At 42.2% G+C, this 26,561-nt stretch overlaps 2 protein-coding genes across 4 annotated transcripts in view; one reads left to right on the plus strand and one right to left on the minus strand.

The window, feature by feature from the left end:
- Positions 1–6,787, plus strand: part of SUZ12 (SUZ12 polycomb repressive complex 2 subunit) — a 29,014-nt gene extending 22,227 nt beyond the window's left edge. For all 3 annotated transcript variants that reach the window (XM_086473575.1, XM_086473576.1, XM_086473577.1), the window contains 6 exons: positions 3,098–3,189; positions 3,634–3,777; positions 4,415–4,572; positions 5,046–5,244; positions 5,780–5,859; positions 6,186–6,787. In XM_086473575.1, the coding sequence (XP_086329701.1) occupies positions 3,098–3,189; positions 3,634–3,777; positions 4,415–4,572; positions 5,046–5,244; positions 5,780–5,859; positions 6,186–6,531 (1,019 nt within the window). In that variant the 3' untranslated portion in view covers positions 6,532–6,787. The remainder of the gene's footprint in view (positions 1–3,097; positions 3,190–3,633; positions 3,778–4,414; positions 4,573–5,045; positions 5,245–5,779; positions 5,860–6,185) is intronic.
- A 6,415-nt stretch (positions 6,788–13,202) lies between these two features.
- On the minus strand, positions 13,203–26,038 carry CRLF3 (cytokine receptor like factor 3). The gene is made up of 8 exons (XM_086473644.1): positions 25,916–26,038; positions 22,964–23,171; positions 21,048–21,135; positions 20,406–20,583; positions 18,756–18,978; positions 17,930–18,062; positions 13,787–13,899; positions 13,203–13,468 (listed from the first exon to the last, which is right to left on the minus strand). Exons 1-8 carry the CDS (start codon positions 26,036–26,038, stop codon positions 13,215–13,217), a joined length of 1,320 nt encoding a protein of 439 aa, XP_086329770.1. The 3' UTR covers positions 13,203–13,214.
- Between the last annotated feature and the right edge of the window lie 523 nt (positions 26,039–26,561).

Raw genomic sequence — 26,561 nt, forward strand, 5'->3', positions numbered from 1 at the left:
TCTTTATGGAAAGTCTTCTGGGAGTATTTCCCTTTACATATGGTTAGCTCATCAGTATCTGTGCTTGGTCGTACCTTGAAAATTTCAATGGGCTTACAAGGTTTGACCCTTAATAATTTTCGAAGAATATGTGATAACCCACTTTAATTCATGCATGATGTAAAAATATTAACAGACACGTACTTGCTGTGAGGTGTTTTGTGGAAGATTGTAGTATTAAGATAGGTGTTTAGATATGAAAAACAGCCCCATGATTTTTAATCCTTAGAGTTGTTGAGATCTTCTTGCAAAATGCTGGGGTAGCTGCTCGGGTTGGGGTAGCTGATAGTATACTGCAGGCCACTTGACTGAAAACTTTACGAAGCAGTGTAGCTGTACAGCAGGTAGCGTGCTATTTCATTATAATTATATCAAGAAATGAACCTTAATGTACTTTTTACATTTTTAAATACAAATTTGTGATGAATTTCAGTTGCTGAGTTGCAGGTTTGTTAATATGTTTCTGAAAACATGTTTCTTCCTTGCTGTCCCAGAGCTTAGCTCAGAAGAGCTGCTGCTAAAATACATTTTGACACTAGATAGAAAAGGCGCCTAGGACCATTGTGTGCTTCTTTCTCTTTTTTTTTAATAGCAGTTTCCTGTCTCAGGGTCATATTTAATCTGAAACTCCACTTTGATTCCTAAGTTGCAGTGGGAGCTGGCCTCAATACTATCTTTCTTTTGTCTCGCTCACAGTTGTTTGTAACTTTGGCTTGGAATGTTGTGTTGGCAGGTGAGGCCCAAAGACAGCTGGAAAACTTAAATTGTACAGAAGACAACAGGCTGCTCCTGTTGTTTAAACACCTACGAACATGCCTAGACTCTCGACTGGCACCCAATTCACTGCAGAGTTATCAGTATTTCCAAGCTTGTGACTAGATTGGGACTGTGTGATTAAGGAAACTTCTAGATCCCTATTATAGAACTAATTATCTGGAGTGTGGTGGTTCTGTCTCCAGGCTTAGTCTCTGGGGTATGTAGCCAGGCACTGTTTGTGAAGAGTTGTCTTGCCTTGGAGTTTTGGAGTTTGTCTTTGGTAGCACATCAGAGAACTTGTGCGAAATGGTATTTGAGTCTGATTTTGTGTTGGATATATAACCATGAGGTTTTGGTGCTGTAGTATGATAGCAAGGGAATGATTATTATGAAAAAAACCTGCTTTTCCAAACGTGCTTTTTATGCAATTGTATTGCAGTAGGTGTTGGGAAACTTGATAGGTCAACAACAGCTCATCTCTGGTGAGACTTTCTAAGAGTGGCAGTTCTTTTTACTGCTTTTAGGTCTTTAGTGTATAGTAATGCAAAAGTTTCAGCAAGAAGAATTTCACCCCTACCTGTGCAGAAACCACTGACTAGAGTGATCCCTAACATCTTCAGCCAACCTACAGGCATCTGTGTCTTCGGAAAGAGTACAAGAATATTTAAAGACGACTGATTCTTGTCCTCTGAATTAGTATTTTACTTGAGCCTAGGGATTGTAGACACTTAGGTTTCTAAAATCAGGACGAGTGGCTGACACTTAACACACACAAATGTGAAGTAATTTCCCATAGAAGAAAGGCAAGAGAAGCAGGGAAGTGTTCGAACTTTCACTGTAGTTGTTCTGCTTTCTCTTTACTTCCTCATACCATGCCTCTTTGTATTTTAGTTTCTTGGAGATCTATATTGCAATTTGTTAGGCAGGTTTTATGCTCAGACTTGCAAAACAAATGACTGTGCGTTGACTAACTTTAGAAGGTGTGTGCTAGTTTACTACATAATGAATACAGAGGCAATAGGGACATGGCAAGGCTGCATTGCTAATGTACTGATGGAACTCATTTTTTCCTTGCATCAGAGAAGCTAAGTATTCCAGTAAATTGGTAAAGTTACAGCAAAAGCCACCTTCCAAAATAGTACTGCAGACTCTTAATAGAGGAATATGTCATAGTGCAGTGCACAGCATTGTAGAGTATTTATGGTGGTTGTGCTGTTTTCAGTCTCTCAATACCAAGGAAAAAGGAGAATGAAGATAGTAGGAAACTTCTGTCAGAGGTTCTGATAGTAAAAGAAAAGATCAGCACATCTTTCCCAAGGGTATGTGAATTTGGTGTTGTCGTTTTACTTTGGCCTGTTTCCCAAGGCAGACCAGTGGAATAAAGACATCAAAGACTTTCTAAATGTGACAGCTTAAGCTTTGCTGTAATTACAAAGTGCTCAAAGTAACTGAGCCATGGAATTCTAATTTCTCTGATGTGGTGCAGGCTCAAGTGTGAGGACTCATCTCTCTTTCATACAGAAAGAGGATGAAATTTCCCTTGTTCTCCAGAACACTAAATAGGAAATGAGTGCATCTTCTAAAAGATCTCGTGTTAGTAGAGCTGACACTTCTTTTGCCATCTTTTTCACCATTCAGAAACAAGTAGGTGTAATCATTTGGTTTCTCCTGAGGGTGGATTTGTAAACCTGCTTAGATGCGTGGGGTTTCATGTTAATTGTATCGAATCAAATAATCTTACTGAGATTAAAATGTATGGAAGAGGCTCAGAGGCAGCTGAGCAGTGCCATTACACATAAACAGCAAGTGTTTGAGGGATAAGAGTTAAGGGTTAAAGTTTCAGTTAAATATTTTTTGTGTTACTTGCTTTTCAGTTGTGTGACTTGGGAAACTTCTGAGATTTAATTTAAGCAACATGCTTGCAATGCAGCCATCTGAAAGCAATGTTTCTTTTTTATTTCCCTGCTTTTAGCTATACCTAAGGAATTCTGTTTGCCTAAATGGAGTAAGAAAACATTGCTTTTTACCTGATCGCTTTTAAGTTCTCTGAAGGGTTCTCCAAAACTGCAGATAGATCTGGGATTTGAAAGTGATGTGTTTGCCTGTAGATTTGTGAAGAAGCTGAGCATCAAGACTTCCTTGTTGCTGATGTGAGCTACTTATATCAAAGTACATTAGAGTAGCCCATTTCCTTCAGCAGCAGTGTGCCCTTCTCAGAACTTCCATACTTGGGTAAGAAACAATGTCTTTTTTTCCTCTCCTCTTCACCAGAGAAATGTATGTCTATATATGTTTTTTTCAGCTGTGAAAGAATCCTTGCCGACAGACCTTCAAACAAGAAAAGAGAGAGATGTTTTAAATGAACCTCGACAAAAGTTGCGAATATTTTATCAGGTATTGAAAATAAGCAGGGGGGAGAATGTAAATATTGCATGGAATTAAAATGTTCACTTCCCTGCTGAGTTGGGTGGAAATTTCCATTTGCCTTTTTAGTGGATGCCTTGGGGGGGGGTCTCAGATCTACTTATTAAGAATCATTCCACACATTTCTTCTTAGAGGAAGTATTTTGGAAAACTAATCTTCCTGGGGGCATGTCTGCGTTCCAAAATACAAAGGACATCTTTTGTCAGAGATCTGGAGGGGGACAGGTGGTCTCCCTATGGGGGAAACATTCTTGAAATACCAGTGTTTCAGTACACCAGGCTGATGTAGTGTTCCCAAGAACTTACTATTACTGTAAGGTCTCCTGAAATGATGTCCAGCTTTGTTTTGGGGGTTGGGAAGTTAATGAATGAAATGTTTGATGCTAATACTACCTGTGCCTCTGTTTGCATCAGTTCCTTTATAACAACAACACGAGACAGCAGACTGAAGCCCGAGATGACTTGCATTGCCCGTGGTGCACACTGAACTGTCGGAAACTGTATAGTTTACTCAAACATCTTAAACTTTGCCACAGCAGATTCATCTTTAATTATGTTGTAAGTAATCTTTTTGTAGTTTAGTACTATGAAGCACTGTACAGTCTTGTCACAGATACTACGTATACAGTGCTACTGTTGCTAGCCTGTTAAGTTGTAGGACTGTACCTGCAGGTTACATGGTGCTTCCTCTGAATGTGATGTGAATGTTTGCATGTTCCATGGGGGAAAAAATAATTGGGGATTTGATTTTTTTTTTTTGTTAATATATCTATTTTTTAAATAATGCTGGTCACTGAAGGATGAATTCTGACTATAGCTGCTGCTTTTGCACTTTTATGGGATGTAGAAAGCCATGTAATCTACATTTGGTTGAAAGTCTCTTGAAGCTTTAGGAAATTTAGAAATGTTCTAATTTCTAGGGTGCTTGTTAGCAATCTTTTGCTGATACTTTCCTTAATTTTATAACTAGTTCTGTTCTGAGTGGTTTTATATAAAAAAGTAAAATGGTACAGAGCAAGGAAGCTTTAGTAGAATTTGTTTCTAGAGGTTAAAAATGATTTGGCTGTTGTAGGAGGAAACTAGAGCTATGTCAGGTTATTGATAAGATATTCAGAATTGAAAAGGTTACTTGTTTAAACCTCATGACGTATTGTCATCACTGTTTGCCAAGTATATTTGCCATTATCTGTTCCAGTATCATCCAAAAGGTGCTAGAATAGACGTATCTATCAATGAGTGTTACGATGGCTCCTATGCAGGAAATCCCCAGGATATCCATCGTCAACCTGGATTTGCCTTCAGTCGCAATGGGCCAGTCAAAAGAACTCCTATCACACACATACTTGTTTGCAGGTAGGGAGATGGAAAGCAAGGTCTGTCTGTATTTGTGTAATACAGCATGTGGACTGGATTTGTGAACCCTAGGGAACCGTAAACCTGTAGTTGCACATAAACAATGTTAAATTTCGGTATCATTAAAGTACACTGGTTTATGACTAAATAAAGTGTTATTGAAGGAGAACTTCACCTGTGCTTTTCCTACATGTTTTCAGTTGAGGTATCTGTTCATAATGATGTAACTCTTTAATTGCCTTATCCTAAAACTTTTCTTCCCGAAAAGGTGGAGTGTGGGTTGGAGTGGAGTGTTGGGTTTTAACTGGGGTTTATTTCACTGCTGGTGATTTCCACCTCTCCCACCACCACCCCCCCAACATTTTTGCAAGCTAGAGCTTAAAATATTAATTTGTATTAATCAACTACGGGTCTTAGTATTTGCATATTTGACGTGATGGTTGAAAGCAATTGCTTTTTTTTCCTTCTGCTAGGCCAAAGCGTACGAAAGCAAGTATGTCAGAATTTCTTGAGTCTGAAGACGGAGAAGTGGAACAGCAGCGAACGTACAGCAGCGGGCACAATCGGCTATATTTCCACAGTGACACATGTTTACCTCTCCGTCCACAAGAAATGGAAGTGGACAGTGAGGATGAAAAGGACCCTGAATGGCTACGGGAGAAAACCATTACTGTAATTATTGCATTTATACAAAATTATTTTAAATGGATTGTGGTTTTTCAGAGATGGTCTGCCGTTGCTGTAGGGAGCAAACAGGGCATATATTGTGAAAATGATGCATTTACTTTAAGAGTAAGTAGGAAATTTTGTGATGCTGAGCCACTAATGATAGAAATTTATGGAATCAAAATTTCAAGCATGTCTTTAGTTGCAAAGCTAGCTCAGTCCACATGTGTCCTAACAAGTTTTCGTTGTTTGGAGCTGGTTTTCTCCTTCAAAGAGGAGATGCTATTATCACAGGAGTACATAGTGGTGTGCACATATAATATGGAAATAATTTATCATCAGAAGTAGAGACATGGCATGACTTTTTTTCTGACCTCTTTGACTGCGGTGTGTGCATTTTCAGCGGTAGTTATTTCTGTGGTATATAGGTGGCATAAGTTGAATTTGAGGTGTGCTTTCACTACTTGTCAGCAGACACGCAGTTCTGATGGCTGTGTTTGTTTCTTCTCCTGTCCTTTCTCCCAATGGATTATCTCTCCAGCAAATTGAAGAGTTTTCCGATGTTAACGAAGGAGAGAAAGAAGTGATGAAATTATGGAACCTTCATGTTATGAAGCACGGGTATGTCACTATGCTTAGTTTTGATACAAATAAATTACGGTATAGATTTGGTTGACCATTTTGCACTGCAATTCACTAAGTACTTAAAATTCTGTGAGCTCAGTTGTTTAGGAAAGGATCATTAAAGGATAATTTGGTAACTGCTTAAGTTTTTTAAAAATGTCTTGTGTTTAGTAGCCCGATGGCTTTGAAAAGAGAAAACTTTTCAAATGTTGAGACAGTGTATGAGGTGATCTGTGCAGTTACATTGATAAACCGTGTTGTAGGGTGTCTTTTTGTTTTTGAAAATGTTCTACTTATGCAATGATGGCTTTCTAATTTGACAGGTTTATTGCAGACAATCAAATGAATCATGCCTGTATGCTGTTTGTTGAAAATTACGGACAAAAAATAATTAAGAAGAACTTGTGTCGAAACTTTATGCTACATCTGGTCAGCATGCATGACTTTAACCTCATCAGCATAATGTCAATAGACAAAGCTGTTGCCAGGCTCCGAGAGATGCAGCAGAAGTTAGAGAAAGGAGAATCAGCCTCCCCAACGGATGAGGAATCTTCTGAGGAACAAAGTGGGACAACAAATGGATATAGTGAAAATAGCATGAGAGAGAGGATTTCAGAAATGGATAGCATCTCAGGTGTCACAAAACAGAGCAAGAAACAAAAGCTCTGAAGTCAAAAGTCAAACGCCATTCAACGGACAAGCTTTGAAGTGACGTTCTAGGGTGCATGAGTTCTATAAAGAATTACACACAAAATTACAGAGGTTCCAAACAGGCACTGCTGGATGGAAATAAATGATTTCAACAAGGATATTGTTTTAACAGGGTTTCTATTCAGTTAATTATGCAAGTACTACATGTATATCGGTTTTGGTGATGTAATAACAATATTCTAAGAGTTTGAGCATGAAGAGCAATATGAAAATCTTTTTGTAATTTTAGTAATTAGTGTCTTAAGAACTTTATGGAATTTACATAATTTAAGTACATGTAAAACAGTTTTTATATTAAGATTTTTGCATCTGTATCTGGCTGTTTTTCCTACACCATGAAGTTGTGAAGCATTGGGGAAAGGGGATTGGGATACAGTTTCTGCTTTTCTTATTTAGAAATTCTCCAGTTAGCTTTTTGTGAAAATAACGTCTCACTATTTAAAGTTTAACCTTGATCCTTGTATTTGAAATCATTTATCAATTGATCATAAATTACAAATTAGTTGGGTTTTTTTTTTACACTAAAATTATCAAAGTTGGCGAACTTAGCACTTCCTTTGTCTTGTGCCTGTTTGGAAAGATCTTGACTTTTCATGTTGCAGACACAGTGAAGTACCATCTTGGCTTTTTGAGGTTACCAGCAGTTTGGTTTTCGTGGATAATTCTGATGTATTGATCACCCAGTGTACCATTTTTAAACTTGAACATTAGCTCCTTTATATTTTTATTACACATTTACACAGCTACACAAACTATTTGATGTAAACCCTTTTTACTGGGGTTCTGCATCATAGTGTGCCATGCTAAAGCCGAGAGTCTATAGTCAGTATGTAGGCATTACGTCGATTAACTTCCTTGGAAGTTTATGCCTGCTGTTTTGCCTGAGTACAGACTGCAAGTCCAGGCCATAGGTTTAGCTTTGGCTTTCGAGATGCCACTCTTGAGGGAAAAATGCACTGTAAAATTGGACCAGAAAATGTGTTGCACTTCTTATGCAAGTATTCTGTGATGTATTGTATTCAATACAGATGCTAAGATGCTGACTAAACTATATTTGAGCAGTTTTGCACTGCTGTTAACACATTTTATGCATACGTTTACAGATTTTTTCCAATGGAAAGTGGTTTCACTACTGGTACAGTATCAGCACCGAAGGGTTTATTCCAGCAAGCACTGTGGTTGAGTGACATCACCTCAATTTTTTATTATCCTTAAAATATTGCATTTTTCATATTCTTTATTTATAAAGGAACAATGCTGCTGTAAATACAGGTATTTTTAATTTTTTATTTCATTCCATCACCATGAGATGCAGTTCCCTATTTGTTTAAGGGGTATATAAGCTTTCTAATGGTGTCTTCAGAAATTTATAAAATGTAAATACTGATTTTGATGGTCCTTAAGATGTGTTTAACTGTGAGACTATTTAACTAATGGTGTGGATGTGATTTGTCATCCAGTATTAAGTTCTTAGTCACTGATTTTGTGTACAAAATAGGAAGGAGGGAAACTGCAGCTTTCGTTACAAACTTCTTGAATTTGCCAGCTCTCTGAGTTTTAGCAAACTCTAATTATGCCTCTGGATAGTACATCAAGCATTTCTCTCTGGCTTTAATTTGCTAAAGCTGTGCACATATGTAAAAAAATAGATTATTTTAGGGGAGATGTAGTTCTAGAATTATTGCTTATGTCATTTCTTAAGCAGTTATGCTCTTAATGCTTAAAAGAAGGCTAGCATTGTTTGCACAAAAAGTTGGTGATCCCCCCAAAAATAGTAATGAAATTACTTCTGTCCAGTAAACTTTGTATGTCATGTCAATTTATAATAAAAGCTGAAAAAATCCCTTTGTTTTCTATTTATAAAGATGCCTTTTCTATATGTACCTTTGATAGATTTTGAAGATACCATGTAAGCTGGTTAAAAAGAATTTGAATGGTACAGTAGATGTAAAAACAAAACCCCAAACGGAAAAAAAAAAAAGTTCAGTTGTTTAAATGAACCATTGTTTTTACATTAAATGTTTTATTTGAAATCAGCTTTTGTACATGAAGTTCAGTAATATAAAATCTGCCATGATGGTTGTCCAGTCATTTTGTCACATGCAGAAAGGCCACAAGCAGCACCTGGTACAAACTTTCTCTTCTGCATGTCTCTTAAAATTTGGATAAGTGTTCTTCCTTTGCCAGGTTGTTACAAAGGTAGCTGAGTTTTTGTCAGTCTTTTTGTCAGATTTAAGGTGTCTCCATAAATTACCAGGTTTTTAGACAGATTATAAGAAACTTCCATTCTCCTTTTTTGGGGGTAGAACTGAGAGATCTGTAAGGTGTGTATTACCATTTAGAACTGTAATTTATATAACTGAGAATGAAACGTATCACTTGTGATGTGTCAATTCTAAAAATAAGACTTGTGCATTTTTTACATGCAAGTGGTTAATGTTTCAGACATATTTTACAAGATAAGTTTATTTGGAGCAAGTTTAAATCACCGTCAAGTTTAAAATAGTGCTTCTCTGGGACTGCAGAGGATGCATACTGCAGGTAGTACAGAATAAAACCAGTAAGGAATTGCACTGCTTGGCCAAATAGTAACTGTTGAATAGCAGACACTGAAAACCTTTTTCCATGTTAGAAATAATTCAGATACTGAAATAATAGAGGCTATGACAGCTGGATTCTGTAAGCTTGACTTCAGACTGCAGTTGGCTGGAATGCTTTTGTCTCTAAAATTGGTCACGTTCTTCTAATCTAGGCTTTAAGGTGTTCCTGGCAGCTTTTAATGATGTTTGTATTTGCTGATCATCTTAACACAACAGGTCTATGAACCCCAAGTTGGAACCTAACATATGACTTGAATATTTAATTCAATGCATTAAATACTCTATTCAAAATTGTTAGATGAATTTTAGTTGTTTAACCTTAAGTGTACATTGCTTTGTGTGTGTCTTGAATGTAGTCCTTGAATTTTTTGGGGGTGGGGTAAAGATTCATTGCCTGGAATGAAGCAGTTGCAAATAATTTGAACTGTTCTGATTACTAGTTGCCAAAACAGAACCCCCAAACCAGCAATTTGATTTTACCTTTGAGAATGCAGGAGCCATTCTGTGAGGACAATTTTGACAATATTGTTCAAAGTTAAGTGTTTCTTAATTCACAGAACAGTGTGCTGCCCTTGTCGACCAGTGCTTGAACGAAGGTGTTCGTGTTGGACCAGATCCTGGTTAATCTGATACTGCACGGTTTCACAACTGAGAAAGCAAGAGCTTTGCATGAAGTGGGTAAGTCTGCCTTCCACGACTGGTACCTGTGGTTAAGCTGCTTGATGCAACTAAGAGACACACTGTTCAGGAGAAATACTCAGCATCTTGTCATGAAGAAAGTTCTTCACATGACTGGTGCATTTATCAGAGAAAGCGACCAAGTTGGTGACCTGACTGGTTTCACAAGTTATTTTTTTCCTTTGAAAGAGACCAAAGAAATGGAACGGGGTTCAGGTAAGGCAGAACCAAGGGAATAAGTAAAGCTGTGTTAGTTCAACATGGACTTTACTTGAAGGGAATTAAATATCTGTGCTGCTTGCTCAGTAATGGTGGCTGAAAACTATTAGTTGCATCATTTAATGCAATGGTAAAGAACAGTAAAATAGAGACAAATCAGCTGTGATGGAATATTGAAGAAAGTAGTTTACAGATGCTGTAACTAATCTTTAAAAAAGGAGGGAAACTATTGTTTCTGTACAAGATGTCAGTTAAGATCTGAACTTCAGGTGGAAATAAAGGTAAGTGCACAAGTGAGAAACCTGAAAAAAAATTGTTTGGGACTCCTGATTAAAAAAAAAAAGACATTAAAAAAACCTCTTAAAGATGGCTGCAGTGCTATAGAATGTTTTCTTATGTTCTCATTAGAATGCACTGATGCTTAGCTTTATGCCCCAATAAATAATTCACTAGACCATACACAGTTGAGGGATAAAACTTTATTTTAAAAAATTCAATTTTCACTTGACATGTAAGTCTCAGTTGAGGTAAGTGAATGTACTAGCTTAAGAAAACAACTTTTGGGATTGGATTTCATAAGCAGTTATCACACTGTTGCTTACAAGGCTCCAACAGCTAGAGGAGAAATACTGGAAGTGTCAAGTTTTCTATCTAGCTGACCTCCACTGTGGAAGACCAGAATTGCAGCCTTTTTAATTCAAGCCTCTTCTGATTCTTCGTGTACTTTGTTACTTCATTACTTGGGTCTCTTGCCCTGAGACTCTTTGCACCTCCCAGGTCTAAAAGGTGCAGCTCTAAGAGGTGGCTGAACAGTACCTAATTTGCAAATTGGACAGCTAGGCTTATGCCAAGTTTAAAAAACAAAAACAAAACCCCAAAACAGGGGCAAGCTGCCCTTGTTCAACATACAGCTAAAGACTGAAGTCAGAAAAACGATTTCTTCTTTTGCCATCCTCAGCTCTCAAGGGGAGCAGTAGGGGCCTCCCACAGCCCTTCACAGTCATCTTAAGCTGCTTTGTACATGTATTCTGAACAAACCTGACACGGCATCACCATCTCTGGAAGTACCTGAATTCAAGGCTTAAGCTTTATTTTCTAATATACAAGTAAATATCCTGCAGATCAATAATCTGATTAGCCCCTCCAAAAGCAGATGAAAAGGTACCTGACCTTGTCGGTACCTCAAAACTGTGGATACCCACAATTCTAGTTTCCATATGGTAAAAGTACTAAGTTACAACTAGTACCTGACACCTGACAGGCGTAAGTAAAATTACCAGCGCTACTAAATGGAACAACATTTAAGTCGGCTGCTAGCTGGAGTGCCAGCCTGACTCTACTGTTTGATCATCTACTGAACCTTCTTGGCTACAGGCTGGGAACCATATTTTAAAAGTATTGAAAATATTTCACAGGAACACTGGAAATACAGCATATGCTAGGCTTCTCTTACTCCCTAACAGTGAAATAGTTAAGCTTGAAAAACTGAGAACACTGCAGGCTTTTTCTTGCTAACACTGGATAATCTTACCTGCAGGTGTCCAGTCTTCCTCACTTCATGTCTTAAATTCCAGCCTAACTGCCCTGTGCAAGTTCCTCCTGTCCATCTGAATCTACTCCGTATTTTTTTTCTTATAAATGGTACAAATACCAACAGCCATTCTCTTCTGAAATTCTTGTACCCCTGCTACAGATGCCGGGGGGGGAAAGGCAGGCAGGATGACTAATCTTGTACTGACAATGTGAGTATGGGGGATATTAATCCAATTTAAGCTTTTTATGCTAGCATAGAGGGCTAGTGTAGCACATTGACACTGAAGGAAAAAGGGGCCAGGATGATTGTCTAGGTTTTATAAAAATATTGCTATTCTAACATGCTAAACTATGTTTCATTTTGATTGAATTTGAGGTAAGATGGCCCTCAGTGAGCATTAATTTAAAATATTCTTTAAATCCAGTAGTATTGCAATCTTCTGACCAGGCATAGGCTCTCTTTGATATGCTTATTGAAAATCTTAGGCCCTCCTTAGGGAAAATAGTGAATTCAAAGTCAATTAATTCATAATAATTTCTTATCCCACCTTACTACATGGAGGAGAGCTAAATTACCACCATCTGCTCCATTTTGACTGCCCCAGGTTAACTCTGTGCTGGTGGGATCTGCCTTAAGTGTGTCCCCAGTGCTCTGACAATAAACCTGCACTATTGCACAGGAATGTACGGTATTCCCGGGTAGCCATCTGGGATTTCCATCAGGAATCTCTGTTGTTGGACAATAGAAAGAAGGTTGTCTTTAAGTCTTAGAAGGGCTCTGCAAGGAATCATGGCCACCAATCTGCATGTCATGCCTACATACTAAATTGCTAAGCCTTGCTCTGACATAAGCTACACAGTAAACTGTAACTAGGGAAGGCAGATAAGGATAACCATCCTCCTCTAGGTCTTGGTCTAGTTTGAGGCAAGCAGCCACATTAAGTTGATGTAGGCATCAACACAGAAAACAGTTCTAGAAACATCTGGAAATAAGGCACTTAAGTGAAACACATGGCTACATCTCTAAACAGACATTATGGCTCAGACATCCTGGCTCTGGAGGAATGAACAGTACCGTGCATGGAAGAAAGGGCTGGTGCATGCAGAACCCACTATCCATTCATACTATTAAGGCAGCATCGTGTACAAGGAAGCATAGCGGGACATCACTGCTCTAAATACTTTGCTCTTTTGAGTGGTATAAATAAAACTTTGGTCCGTTACTGCCCCTCCACCCCCCTAAACGTTTACAGGCTTATTTCACAGAACAGCAGCATTAAGCAAAGTTAATTCTACACAACACGCGTACCCTGAGACTAGAGTACAATGAAATACTGACAAAAATCAAGTCTGGAGGAAAAAAGGAAAAGGTCTTATGGATTGCTTAAATTAATTTGCCTATGCAAATGCCTGTTTCTAACTTTTTCCAGAGTAACAAATCCAATGTTTCACAATTATTTTTTTAAATGAATCCAGTAGAAGTACAATATAATGGAGTTCAAGTAGTATAAAGACAGGTTTTTGTTGTTAACAGTGTTGGTGTCAAACAGCTGGAAACCCGGGTTTGAACATTACACTTTATAGCAAGAACAAAAATCCCAGTACTCACTGCTAAAACACCAAAACTTTCCAGCCTGGGTATGAAAATGAACATCCAAAATACAAAGACACACAGCATTGGTCAAGTACCCAGTCAAAGACCACCTCTCTGTTGTTAGAGCTAATGGTTACTCGAAGCTTGAAGTTTCCTCCCTCATTGCTGGAAGACCCTATCTGCACAACTTCCATGTCAAATGTCACAGTCGATCCAGAAGTAACAGCAGGCAGCTGGTTTGTCATCTCTTTTCCATTTACAAATACTGCCCCTGAAACAGTCAAGATACCAAACATTGTTACTCACTTTCTGTACATACTAACATGCAATACTGTATCTCCTGACTTTTTACAGGCACATAGAAGCGGAAAGCAGCCCTGCTGCATTCCTTTTTGTCACGCCAGACTGCAATAACTGCAAGCAGAAAAAGGAGATCAGTGATCTCACCAAAGATTTTTAACTGCACAACCAGTACGTACATAAAAGGTGGATGAAGTTGCTCATATGTGATCCAGGGATATAAAGAACCAGGGACTATGCATTTGGGGGGGGGGGAAATCACATCTTCAGTTATGTGATTCAGACTCACCGTTTGTGCTAATGCACACAGCTTTATCCCGCTGCAATGAATCATAGCCATTCTGCTGCTCCACACACACTCCTAGGCTGTCTCGTCTGTCTGGCTGTCCCACGGTTTCAATTCTACCAAGCAAAAAGTTAAGTCAAACCCTGAAGCTTTAAATCAAAACATACAATGAAATCCAGACCTCTGTACTGTGCTGTAATACCCTGTCACACCAGAGCTCTGTACTGTGCTCCAGGGCTTTCAACAAGTTCATCCAGCCTTTGGGGGAGATCCTTGTTGAATGACCAGAAGTCCTACCAGCTTTCCCAGCAGCTCCACTGAGCAATGATATAACTATTTATCTGTACAAAAAATAAATCTGCTTCCTGCAAGCCTTCACTGCTATTTAGTAAAATTCTCCACTGTCACAGCTTCAGAGTGTTTTGAAATGATTTCCAGTTGTCTGAAACAAGCAATATGCACAAAACTACAATCATCTATACCAGATTACTAGCCAACATCATTTACTATGGCGAGACAGCTGTAGTTTCAGCAAATATTTAAGAAGCATGACTAACACAGCCGTTTTTTGAGCCCTGCTCTATTCTGCTGTAAAGGGGTAGGTTGTTGGGTTTGGTGGTGTGTGGGGGTTTTGTTTGTTTTGCCTTTTTTTAATCAGCTTGGTGCAAGTGTGTATTAAAAATAATGCCTAAAAGAGCATTTACAAGTCTGGCTTCTGCTCAGCTGCATTTAGCATTTTTGGTCCTGGGAAAGAATCTCCAAAGAAAAAGCAAACAAGTTGTGCAAACGACCTGGGATGCAGTTCCCTTTGGGCCCTCGCAGCTGAGCGAGGCTGCACAGTTTGTACACTGAAGGGCCCTTCTGTATTTGAGTCCTTTCTGTTGTACTGCCTTCTCTCAAAAGTGCTAAATCATGCTTTAGAGAGAGCCTGAGTGACTCCAGAAACTCAGATGGTCTTTTCTAGAAAGTAAAACAGCGGTTATTTTCATTACAGCTTGAGAGAAAGAACAGCACTGATACGTGAGTCTTGACGAAAAACTTCAGCAGAAGCTTTTAAGAACAAAATTAGACTGTGCAATAGACTGGCACACAATGGGTTAACTCTTTCAAGACAAACAGGGAAGATGATAAAATTGGAACCATGTTTTACTTTTGCACTCCGTTAGGTTTTTCAGGCCCCTGGGAATGTCACTAAGATAGAAAAACCCTTGTGCTGTAAAGCAAAGCAACAACAAAAAAATTAAATATCCAAGCAGCTTTTAATTTGAAAGTGCTCCACAATATTTTCCAAAACAACTTTAAATGAGATTTCAAATTCGTTTGCTACCCTACTTTAGATTTTAAACTCTGCCTGAGTTACTGGTGAAGCTTTATAAGCAGCTATTTATCAGTAAACTTAACCACAAAGGCTTTACCTCTCAATTCATGCCGTCCTAGTTAAAGCAGCCCTTCCTGAGTTGGGAGTGTTTGTACAGTCACAAGAATGACCAAAAATGCATAATTATAAACCCATTAAAGAGTAGGAATTCTATTGTGTCAGTCTGCATCCACACTTACTTGCTCATTTATACAGACCCCTTTTGCAGAGCACTGGCACAGTAACCTGGACCAGCAGCAGCAAGAAGAAAAAAAACCACCAAACAAGTAACAGGGCAGTGAATACTCTGAGGGAGGAGCGACGGCACGCCCAGAGTGGGAGCATTTACACAGGAGTCAGTCTAGGACCAGTTTAACGTTTTGGGCTCAGCTCCCTCACTGAATCCAAGCTGAGGCCACGTTTTTGTCATGCACTTCTGCATTCACCACACCCAGGCTTCCCAGCATCAGGGCTACCCTCCCTACACCGCTGCCCTCACTCCAAGAGAGCAGACTGGGCTGCACGCTAGCACAAAGTGGGAAAGAGCCAAACCTTCCTTACACCATAAAGAAGAAGCACAACCCAAGAGCCCAAGACACCAGCCAACCCAGAATTCTGCAGTAGCTGTCGTCCTCTTGCACGCATAGGAAAGAGGAGCAGGATCTGGTATAGATCACCATGCTCCTCCTTACTGGGTTTTGAGTTCTCAGCAAATAAATAACCAGCCCAAGACAAAGAGCCCAAGTACAACACAGAGCATCACCGCACAATCTTCTAGGCTTTGCCTTACTAGGCTGATTTTTTCCTATCACATTACAAAGTTATTCTCCAGCCTCTGTGGTTCCTGGGACTTAAAATTTTTCGAAGCCCACAGAATACGTGGTAGGAGCAACGCTCCGTGGGACAGTTTGAATCCTTTCTCACCACTTCCAAGGCTGCAGAGCAAAACCTTGCCGCTGTCACTGCAGTGCATAGACACTGAACCAGTTCAACCACCACCAGTTTCCATTTGTTTCAGAGCACAGAGAAGTAAATCTGTGGGTGATCAGACGTGCTTCCTTTGTGTCAGCTGTCAGTAGAGCTGTGGCAGGCTCCTGACAAAGTCAGCACGATCTTCATAGATCAAGTCACCAGCCTGGCCAGACTGGCTGTGGCTCCCCACTGCAAGCAAAAGCTTTAGAGACAGCTGCAGAGCAGGTCACTCTGGAGAAATGTTCCCTTTCCTAAGGGCAGTTCCCTGAAAGCTGCAAAGAAACAGGATGAGTCTTGACTCATCTCAAAGGATAACTGAAGCAGTCTATCTAAAAAGCAGACACAAAGCATTGTGTTTATCACAGCTTCACTTTTCACTGATGAGGTATTCCTTGTCCTGAACACACAAGAATACAAAGCTGCCTCACAAACATCTGTAACATGAACCTTGCCTATTTGGTTTGCTCCACAAGCCACTAACCCCTTGTGAATACACTTGTGTTTCAACAGATGGAGGAAGCCAAGCGCCAAGTACTACATTTCCCTGCTGAGGAAAATCGCACACACTTTCAAACAAGAAGCTACTCTTGGACCTTGGAAGAGGAACACAACCAATTTTTGAGGTCATCTTCAATCTCAAGATTTGTGTCATTATAGTTCTTGTGGACACGTGCTTGTTAGTGCTCTGCCATCCTGGAACAATCCCCTCTTGGAGAGGAGTCCACAGTACCAAAATGTAAAGCAAAAGATTTTCACGTGCTACCAATAAAAAAAGATAAAATGCATTGGTCTGAAAGAGAACCAAGAGAAACCTCAAAGTTCTGCCTTTAATTTCACAGGCATTTCTGAGCCAAGAGACGTTAAACCTAGCAACAGATTTCAAATGAAAGCTTTAGATCCTTTTATCCCATCTCAGACAGGGCAACCGAATATGTCCTCATACTACTACCACCTAAAGTTTACTCATTACCAGGAAGGGAGAAATGAAACACCATGGAGTAAGTTAGAAAAGTATCATGAACAGCCCCCTTAAATTGCCCTTGGGGGTGGCCTGCTGTACAGGAAGTAGTTTTATTTAACCAGGGAAAGATGGAATAAAGTTTCAGAGTCTGAGGTCTGTAATTACAACTGACATATCCACAAGGAAGTTCCTCATATCCCGTTAAACAGCATCATCTCAGGGACAGGACTATAGGCAGCAAACCTGCCAAGGATTTTAATCACATTCTGTGTCAAATGGAAAGCTTGAGTTTCACAAGATTCCTTCTCCACTCAGGATTTTCTAATGCCAGTTTCAAGCAGTAGGCTCAGCACTCACTATCTCTGGTGTAAAGACATCACTGCCAGACTGTCACCCTGACCTGCCCCAACAGCACATATAAAGCTTTCACATCCAAAGTCATTTAAGCATGTGGGCAGTCTGGGAAGGAAAGCACCCACTGACCCACGGTTAAAAAGAATCAATGGCAAGCCTCTGCTGGCTTCTCACCAGACAGGAAAACTCAGGGAAGTTCAACATTGCACAGATTTGCTCAGCACGGGCTGTGTTTTCCCACCCCCCAGGAGTTCACTCTTGTCTCTGACAGGCGCAGGTCCTACAAAACATCAGGTGTTTTCCTAAAGAGCCAGGAAGCAGAAGCAGAGAGAAGGAAGTTCAGACTTCGCACAGACACACTACCCTGACTGGGGCTGAGCTGATGTAAAACTCCAACGTGCCTCACGACTCAGGTTTACATGCAGGTCAGATGTAACAGACTAGAGAAGGAGCTTAGCTCATGGGAGATGCGCCAGACAACAGCTACCCAGAAAGTACTTGCCTGAATGTTAATGTCTGCCCACAGAAATAAGTAGGAGCTTTGGAGTAGAGCACACCGCATGACTGAGAATCATTTCGAAGTGCTATGTTTCTTCGACTGCTCAAGCTGTAACCCTCCAAACCAGCTGTCCATTCTTCAGAGAGAAAAAAAAAAAAAGAAAAAAAAAAAAAGCAGCGTGAAAAGCACAAACCTCAACTCGAGTAGCTACTGTCTGTGCAAAATCAAATCAGTCGCAATGTCCACTCAGTTTACCTCATATGAAGCTTAAGCTATGCTAAGAACAGGGGCTGGGTTTGCCTTCCTCCAATGGAGAGATTTCTTTTTCAAGTAATTTGCAATTACAAAAAGTATTTCCCAGCTCACAAAGTTCACCAAAAGTTCACTCTTTGCTGCAACCCCTGCAAAATCATATTGTAGGCAAAGGAAAACCTTCATTACCTACTGCCCTTAAAAATTTGCAAGTGAAGAAAAAATTTAGTTTTTTCTCTCTCCAAGGTAAGAGCTTTTTATGAGATTGCAGGTCATCAAAAAATGCTTAGGTAGGGGTGAGGGAGAAAAAAAAAAGCTTCACTTCTGGCTCACTGATGCTTTCCAACGCTAAGCAGTGAGCTACTTGCTGGAAAGACTCACTATCTATCACTCACACTACGAAGCAAAAAATAAATTGTAGGATGAAAGGCTAATTCATCATCCATTACACACATACATCATAGCTAAGGACACCTCATCATCACACAAAAAGCAGCTCCATAAGTCATTCAGCTACAGACCTTCAGGAGCGCTGCACTGATGACACGGGCTTAAGATGAACAGCAACAAAGCGTACCGTGGGGAACTAGCGTGGTACGGCCAATCTGAGGAACACTCCAGGGACTCCACTCCTGCCGTCCGTCTCCTCGGGCACAGACTCGGAACTGGTAATCAACATTAGGATCGATGTGCAGCACTATGAACTCTGTCTCTGAGCCGACATACACGTCCTCAAAGTGACTGGCAGTACTCTTACGATATTGCAGTCTGTAATCTTGTGGTATAAAGTCATCATCCACCTAGAGAAATACTTGTTACGTTAATAAAGGACCCCCTCTTTTTTTTTCCTTTTGTCTCTGAAGGGCACATAGTAGGGTAGTACTGCAGGCTGTCATCAAAGGCAATTCAGAGTCACAAGGTATTAAGGAGCAGAAAGCATGCCTTATAGAAAATGAAATCAGTGTCTGAACCCACTAATACAAAAAGAAGTATAAGAATGATTCCATTACAGTTTAAAACTATCTATAGGAGAAGAAACATTTAACAGAAACAGAAAGTTTTTCAATCTAGCAGAGATATAACAAGATCCTGCAGCCAAAAGCCGAAGACAAATTTGCAGAAGAAATTCAGGGCCAATTTTTAACAGCAAGGGAATCTCACTGTTAGCCTTCATAAACTGTTCCAGGGAATGATTTCCGATTCCTTGATATCTCTAAGTCAAAAGAGATTCCTCTCCCCGCCCCAAAAAAGCTCCACTATCTCCCAAGCATGACCAAATTCACGGACCTCCTCTATAGCACAGAAAATCAGACCATATGTGACAACAGTGCCTATGGTTTTATAATCTGAGTCCACATCTTTACCAGGTAAGGGTGGCTGACCAATGGCTGGCTGTTGCTAGAACAACAAAAGTTTGTTTAATGCTGCCAAGGAGCGTAGAGCTGTCCAACAACAACTAAACCACATCAGAGCACAGCAGCGATTTACTCAAAAATAGTTTTTGTGTACTGAAGAGAAAGGCTACGTGACTAGCTGATGCCAGTATTAGAACATTTTCTCTTTCCATCCACTGCATCTCCCCAGGAACACAAAGATGTTTAGGCGTAAAAGCAGAACAGAACAGGTTCAGCCTCATCCTGGGTCTGCTAAAGCATCTTCAAAGGGAACAAAAGCATCACCCAGCACTGAAATCCAGCCTCACAGAGAGTGTTTGGCAGTTGTTGCCGCACAAACGAACCACTCTGTTCCACGGCACAAAATGGCTACGCGCAAACCACCTGTCAGAAACACACACCAGGATTTCTTGGTCCTGTTTGTACAACAGCACCACAAATCGATTACTCTCTACTATTTGTTTAGGGGGAAGAGTGATCAAGAAGGTGTTTCCTGCTTGTCCAGTACCTGGCACTTGCTCAAGCACGGGAAGCAGGGGTAGCAGTGTTTTCAGCTGCCCCTCCTGACTTCCCCACACACAGGGAAGGAGATTGTGAGGCAGAGGTGCATTAGTGTGTCAACCCTTTCTACCTGCAGATGGGAGCAGGTAGAGTCCAACAGCAAGAGTCTAACACACAAGCATCACTGCCAGTGCCAACCACAGTTATCTTGCCTTTAAATGACACCATTACCATAAAAATCTAAAGTTTCTAACTACACACCGGAGTGGACTATTCCTTTCTTTCAACAAAACCGAAGTCTGAATGATTTTCACCCAGGATAGTTTACCTACCTTACACCATCGGACTAAAATACCTCCAGGCTTCTCAACAAATTCCTCTAGCTGTACAGGTGGGCGAGATGCCACAGTTCCGTGTCTGAATATTTGATTTTTCAATATAGTTAGAAGGCAGTCATCCAACTGGGCAGATAAACAAGGCACATCAACCAAGGAGGGCACTTCTGGTAAGCTGAGAAAGGAAAGTTTACTGTAATGAAAGGGGCCAGCTTCTAAAAATTCATGTTTTGTCCATACACTCAAATCTGTGCAGATTTGCAAAGAGAGAACAGCTGCAGAAATTGGCATGTGCATTTTGAACTTAAAAGACTCAGAAAATATTGTGTTTCAGCCCTAACCAGACTGTCTGTTTCTCAGTAAATACTCTGAAATACAGGCTGTTCCACAAGGAGTGGTTTCATCGTTCACAAATAAACAGCCTATATTTCTACAGAACATATGGAGGTTGAAAACTACTCCACTCCATGACTGCCAGCCCCAATGAAAGTCTATGAAACAAACAAGACAGTAAAACCTCAAACGAATCTTTTAAGGCAATGGAGCAGAAGGCTTTTGTTTCAAAGGAGAAAAGATCCCCTACACAAGAAAAGCGCACGTGCCGCTGCCTCAGATCACCTCAGCGTGTCAGTATCTTACCTATCTAGCTGAATATGTAAAGCTTTTTTTGTAAAGCTGCAAAGTTTCTCATTCTGTTGTCCCACATCTCCATGGACTGCACTCTCTCCTGGAATCAAATGGTAAAAATATTCCTAATGAGAAAATGTCCAAGAAAGGCATTCTTTGCTTCAAAGTATAACCAGTTCTGACATGAACACCAATTAAACGTGAAGCATGCTCAGCACTTTTGCTAGACTCTTAGCTAGAAAACACAATTATAGTTAACAATATAAAGCCTATCTAGCAACTTTTGAAGCTCTCAAAGCTTCCTGTAGGCACACCCACAACAGATGTAATAATGTGCCTCAGGTCTCAGACAGTAGCAGAACTGGGGCCAGATGCCAGAAATCAGGATTATTAATCCCTTCCTCCACCTGCTTTAAAGGGCAAAAAAAGCAAAGCACCTTGACTGAACAGAAGATAAAAAAGCAGGAGCTTAAAAGCAAAAAATAATTTCCACCATTGTTCTGTATGCTACAATCTAAATGATAACTATTGTCATAATGAAGGAAATAAGCCATGCATTAAAGTGTGGCGAAAAATAGAAGTCTTTTTATGAGCTGTCCATATAAAGCAGCGTCCCACACTTCAGCTTACAAAGATGTATGCTCCATTCTCCTATCTGATGACTTTATAGTAATTTACCACATTAGCAAGCTCAGTCCTTTTCCAAATGGAGGATTACAAACGTAACAAATCTCTACAGAAAAGCATACGTCATAATTGGCAGCAGGAGATTTAATAACCACAGAGGCTTAACTCCTTTCTGACTCAGATGCAACATCTGCTTATTCTGTCAACACGACTTAGCAATGCTTCTACTGCTACAGAGGGAACGGTGACCCACAGGATAGGAAGTGCTCGGCTTGTCAGGTTCTCACGAGAGCTGATAGAAACTCGTATAGAACATGGGCCATATCTGCCAGCACCCTGTGGTTCAGCAACTTGAGACACAAAATAAAAACAAGGTGACTACTAGCTGTCCCAGAGGTTGCAGTGCTAGAAAAAAACCACCCAACAAATTAGTTCTTAAATATTGTCACTACTCCTGTGAGCAGGAGGCATAGGGCCACCAAGCCAGCCCGCTCTTCAAGCGCAGAGCCCAGGTCTGCGTGGGAGCTGGTACAGTTCCTACCCGGGGGAGACTGCTCAATGCACTCGAGTTCACAAAACGGAGATCATGTTGAAAGAAAGTTAAAGTTGAGACATGAGAACAATGCAAGGAAACTGCCAACATACTCATGGCTCAGACATGCTCCCAGTAGGTTCCCCAGTGTGGGGAAAACAGTCAAGAGTGACATTCCTTTCTGGCTAGGTATTTAGCATCAGCAGGGTACAAATGGGCCCTTACAGTAGCCATTTTTGTCTGCCTCTTCCTCAGACTTTTTAGAGAATTTTTTCCCATACAGTGGCCATTTCATTCCCATGTTCCCCATCAACAGTGAACATAATCACACTTAGCAGGAAAGATAATCCACTTACTTCAGCTGCTATTCCACTAAGACACAAACAACTTCCTTCAACCAACAGAGACATTCTGTCATTATGTTAAGATGCATTTTATTTCAAAGTAGCCTGACATAACCCTCTTTCTAGCATGGAAGGGCACAGAACATCTCACATACAGCGAGACATTTCCAAAGTAGGTACTTCCCACCCTTACGGAGAGGCTACACTGATACATGTACCCGCTTGGATCAGAGTGAAATATTTAAATACGGATTTGTAGGAGATAATAGCGATCAGCTCTTCACTGCATCTACCCAGCTTTAACCTTTTCTTAATGCTGATTTGAAAGAAGTCCAAAATGAGCCACATATGCTGATTGTAACAGTCTTCAAGAGGACACACTGGAAGGTGGAGCCAAGACTAATTAGTATTGGGTCCTGCCTTACCTTCCTGGAGCAGCTCATTGGCCGTACTGACTCCATGCTCTATTAGCTTCTGGCATTCATCCAAGGGTTTGATGCTCTCTTGTTCTATAGCATCCACTTCCTGCAGCAGTGAAGTCAGTCGCTCATCCAACAGCTTCTTTAGGGTCCCTTTTAAATCATTAAAGTGTTGCTCAAGTACATCTCTGGTCAAGGTTGCACTTTCTCTGATCTAAATTCAGGTAACAGGAAAGAAGGATTCAGGATAAAGGCAAAGGCCATGTACATCTTTCATTTTTCGGGACCACCTCATCTGCATCTGCTGGAGAAGAGCTGCACGTAAAGTCACCTTCAAAAATAAGGACCACTGGCAAGTAACAAACTCGTGTAGTCGTTTTTAGTACATGTACAGCAGGGAAGGAGGCAAAGAAACTAGCCTGGACAAGGGGAAGAGCATATTAATTAGGCAAACTGGGTTACCTGCACTTCAATCAAGGAATCTTTCTTGTCAGAAAAGCCCAAATGCTCTGTAGATCTTTCTCCTGCTGCCCCTCAGAACTGCTGTAATCCTGTTCAAAAAACACTCTGCCATCATATACAGGTAATCCCCATTGAAAAGAAAAAAGGTATCTAGCTTTTAGAAGCCCATCTAGAAGCCCTATCACTTCACTGGATTTTTAAAATCCTCATAAAGCTGCTTTCTTTTCCATTTTTCTTCAAATAACCACCTTTGATTGGTCTGTACTCCAGGGTTACAGGGCAGAGTGAACAGCAAGTCTGTTTTGATTCTAGAAGAACTAGACCACAGGCAGTTCTACAAATGCTTATTAAAATGTTTGCAAACTTGCTGAATCTAACTTTCAGGGAAGAAAACTCATTTGAACACCCCTGAGCTAAAGATGCAAAAGTCAGAAGTAAACATCTCCCTATGAACATCTTTTATAAGTCACACACACAAGGAAATGCTGCAATATGCACATGGCCTTACACATAATTTCTAGATCTTTAGAAGTACAGGCAACCAACACAGGAAGCTCTCTGGTTAGGTAAAATAAATTTCCTCTTCAAGTAATATTCATGAACGTCTGCAGCTGCCACACAGCTCGGTTTCCCTCCTCTTGTTATTTCAACGCTTGAGAAAAAAAAAGGAAGTATGTAGCTTCGTGAAGGGGTGGGGCGGAGGAAGACCAAGCAGGCACTTCTCTGAGCCCATTACCTCCATTACATGCAGATACGAGTCCAACAAGTCAGCCGCAGAACTACAGGCACTACCAGCTACACAGAAGAGGAAACGCAAGTCCCTGAGCGTACAGAGCTGCATTAAGTTTGTTGAAAATCACGTCCCATTGGTCCGAAAGAAAAGGATGCAACAAAAGTGCTTTTTCCTATCACATCGGCCCACCAGTCCCCAGTTCATAAAGCTTCTGCTATCTGAACCCCAGTCTAAGACAGGCAGCGCTACTGGACACTGGGAATTCTTGGATGTGTGTTGCATGGCTGATTCTTTGTGGACAAATTAGCATGTGGCCCTGAAGATGGGAAGAGAGAAAACAGAAACATGCATACAAGCAAAGAAATTCTGCCAGAGAGGAAAACGAAAGAAAGGCAAGCTACCAAGCACTCTTGGCCACTGCAGAAAGGCAGACTGGCTCCCTCTCAATGCATTTTGCGTTATCAGGCCACACTCTGAGATGACAAGGCTTGGATTAAAAACATTCATGATCAATTAATTTCCTTAAGTAGCTTGCGGTTTTGAAGATGACTAACTTAAGGTATAGTGACCGCCCACATTCACTCAGCAGCAGGACACTAACCCAGCAAATTTATAGCAGATTTCTATGCTAATGGAATCTGCTTCAGAAAAATTATCAGGTCACCACAGAAACATTTTCTGAGTTTGTTTGGTGTGCTGTTTTCTTTTTTTAACTTACTCCTTGCAGAGCTGAATCAAAGATAGTAAGGCCTTCGTTCTAGTCTGCAAAAACTAAAATGCTTAGAGGATGTCTTAGCAGAGAAGCCAGTCCTTCATGGGCTCTCTGCAATCTCCCTACACACATCACATATCTTATTGGGCATCTTCAGCACAGAGCGGGTGGGTTACTACTAGTCCAAACGAAAGCTCTCCTCTGGCTCCAGTGCACAGCCGCAGAAAAACCAGCTACCCTGGAATGTTGGCGACATTTGTTTGTGACCCACAGAGTACGTGACCCACGGGGTTCGGTGCATGGGGACAGCAGAGTTCATGATAGCGACCAAACTAGAGCATAACTCGCCTAGGCAGATACCTCCGGGATGCGAGGGGAAGGAGACAGGCATGATCCTCCCTATAAAATAAGACTCAGCATCCCAGCTACTTTAGAACTCCTTTAGACATCTTTACTCTTGCCTTGGAGACCTCCCTGTCATCCCAAAAAATCGGGCTCAGTTCAGTCACAGACTCGCACCCTTTCCTTCCCGACACCTCCTGCACCCACCCACTCCCAAGCCCTCCCCCTCCGGCCCCCCCAGAGGCCACACGCAGTCCCCCTGCAGTGCACAAACCGCCGGGGCCACCACAACCACCGCCCCCGCCCCCTCGGTCCCGCGGGGTGCCCCCACCCCGGGGTCCCCATCCACGCTCCAGCACGCTGCTCCGCGCCCCCTGCGGCCCCGCGTTACACACAGCAACGCGGCTCCGGGTGCGAAGCGCAGCACCGGGCGCTGCCGCTCCTCGCTGCCGGCCGCCCCCCGCCCCCCCCCCCCCGCTGCGGCCGGGCAGACCCGCCGCCCCGCACTGCTGGGGAGGAGGGACCAGGCTCCGCCGGTGTCCCCACCCGAGCCACCGCCGAACGACTCCCCGCAGGACGGGAGGTGCGGGTAAACCGCGAAGCCCCGGGCAGGAGGGAGCGGCGGGGCAGGCGCCTCCCGGCCGCTCGTCCGCTCCCAGGCTCGGCGGTGGGCACTCCGGAGAGCCCCGTTCCCCCCCCGTTTCCCCACCTGCTTTCGCGCCTGCTGCAGCCCCCGCAGCCGCTGCTCCAGCTCCCGTCGGTAGCTCCGCGCCGCCTCGATACTCTCCCGAGCCTCCTGCAAGAGCAGCCGCGCCTCGGCCTCGGCCTCCATGGCCAGCCGCGGGGCGGAGCGGGAAGCGCGGCGGGGAGCCGGCCCCGCAGCGGCGGCGGGGCAGGGCGAGGGCGGCGCCGGGGCGGGGCAGTGGCACCGGCCGTAGGAGCGGCCGCGCGCGGAGGGTGACGGCGGCGGCGGCGGCGGGCAGGGCACGGGCTGCCGGAGAGCGCCGGCCGCCTCAGCGCGCCGCCCGCGGTCCCGTCAAGTTTGGCCCCTCTCGCGTCCTGTGCCCCACCCGCAGGACGTCACGCGCCCCGCCCCTCTCCGCACGGCGGCGCGAAAACCCAACTGACAGCGGCGAAGCGGCGGGGCGGGCGTGGCTCCGCCGGCACGTGACCGGGCCTGCGGTGAAGGGGCGGGACGACCGGCTGCGGACCCGAGTCACGTGAGGGTAGAACGCGGGCAGCCGTTGGCAGGGAGGGTGGGTCACGTGGGGCGCCGTGGCGCCGCCCCCTTCCGCGCGGAGGTCCGAATCCCGTCCCGCGCGCGCTTTTCTGCCCGCCTGGCGCTCGCTGCTGTC

Source organism: Leptosomus discolor, chromosome 15, assembly GCF_034619465.1.
Source record: "Leptosomus discolor isolate bLepDis1 chromosome 15, bLepDis1.hap2, whole genome shotgun sequence".
NCBI lineage: Eukaryota > Metazoa > Chordata > Aves > Leptosomiformes > Leptosomidae > Leptosomus > Leptosomus discolor.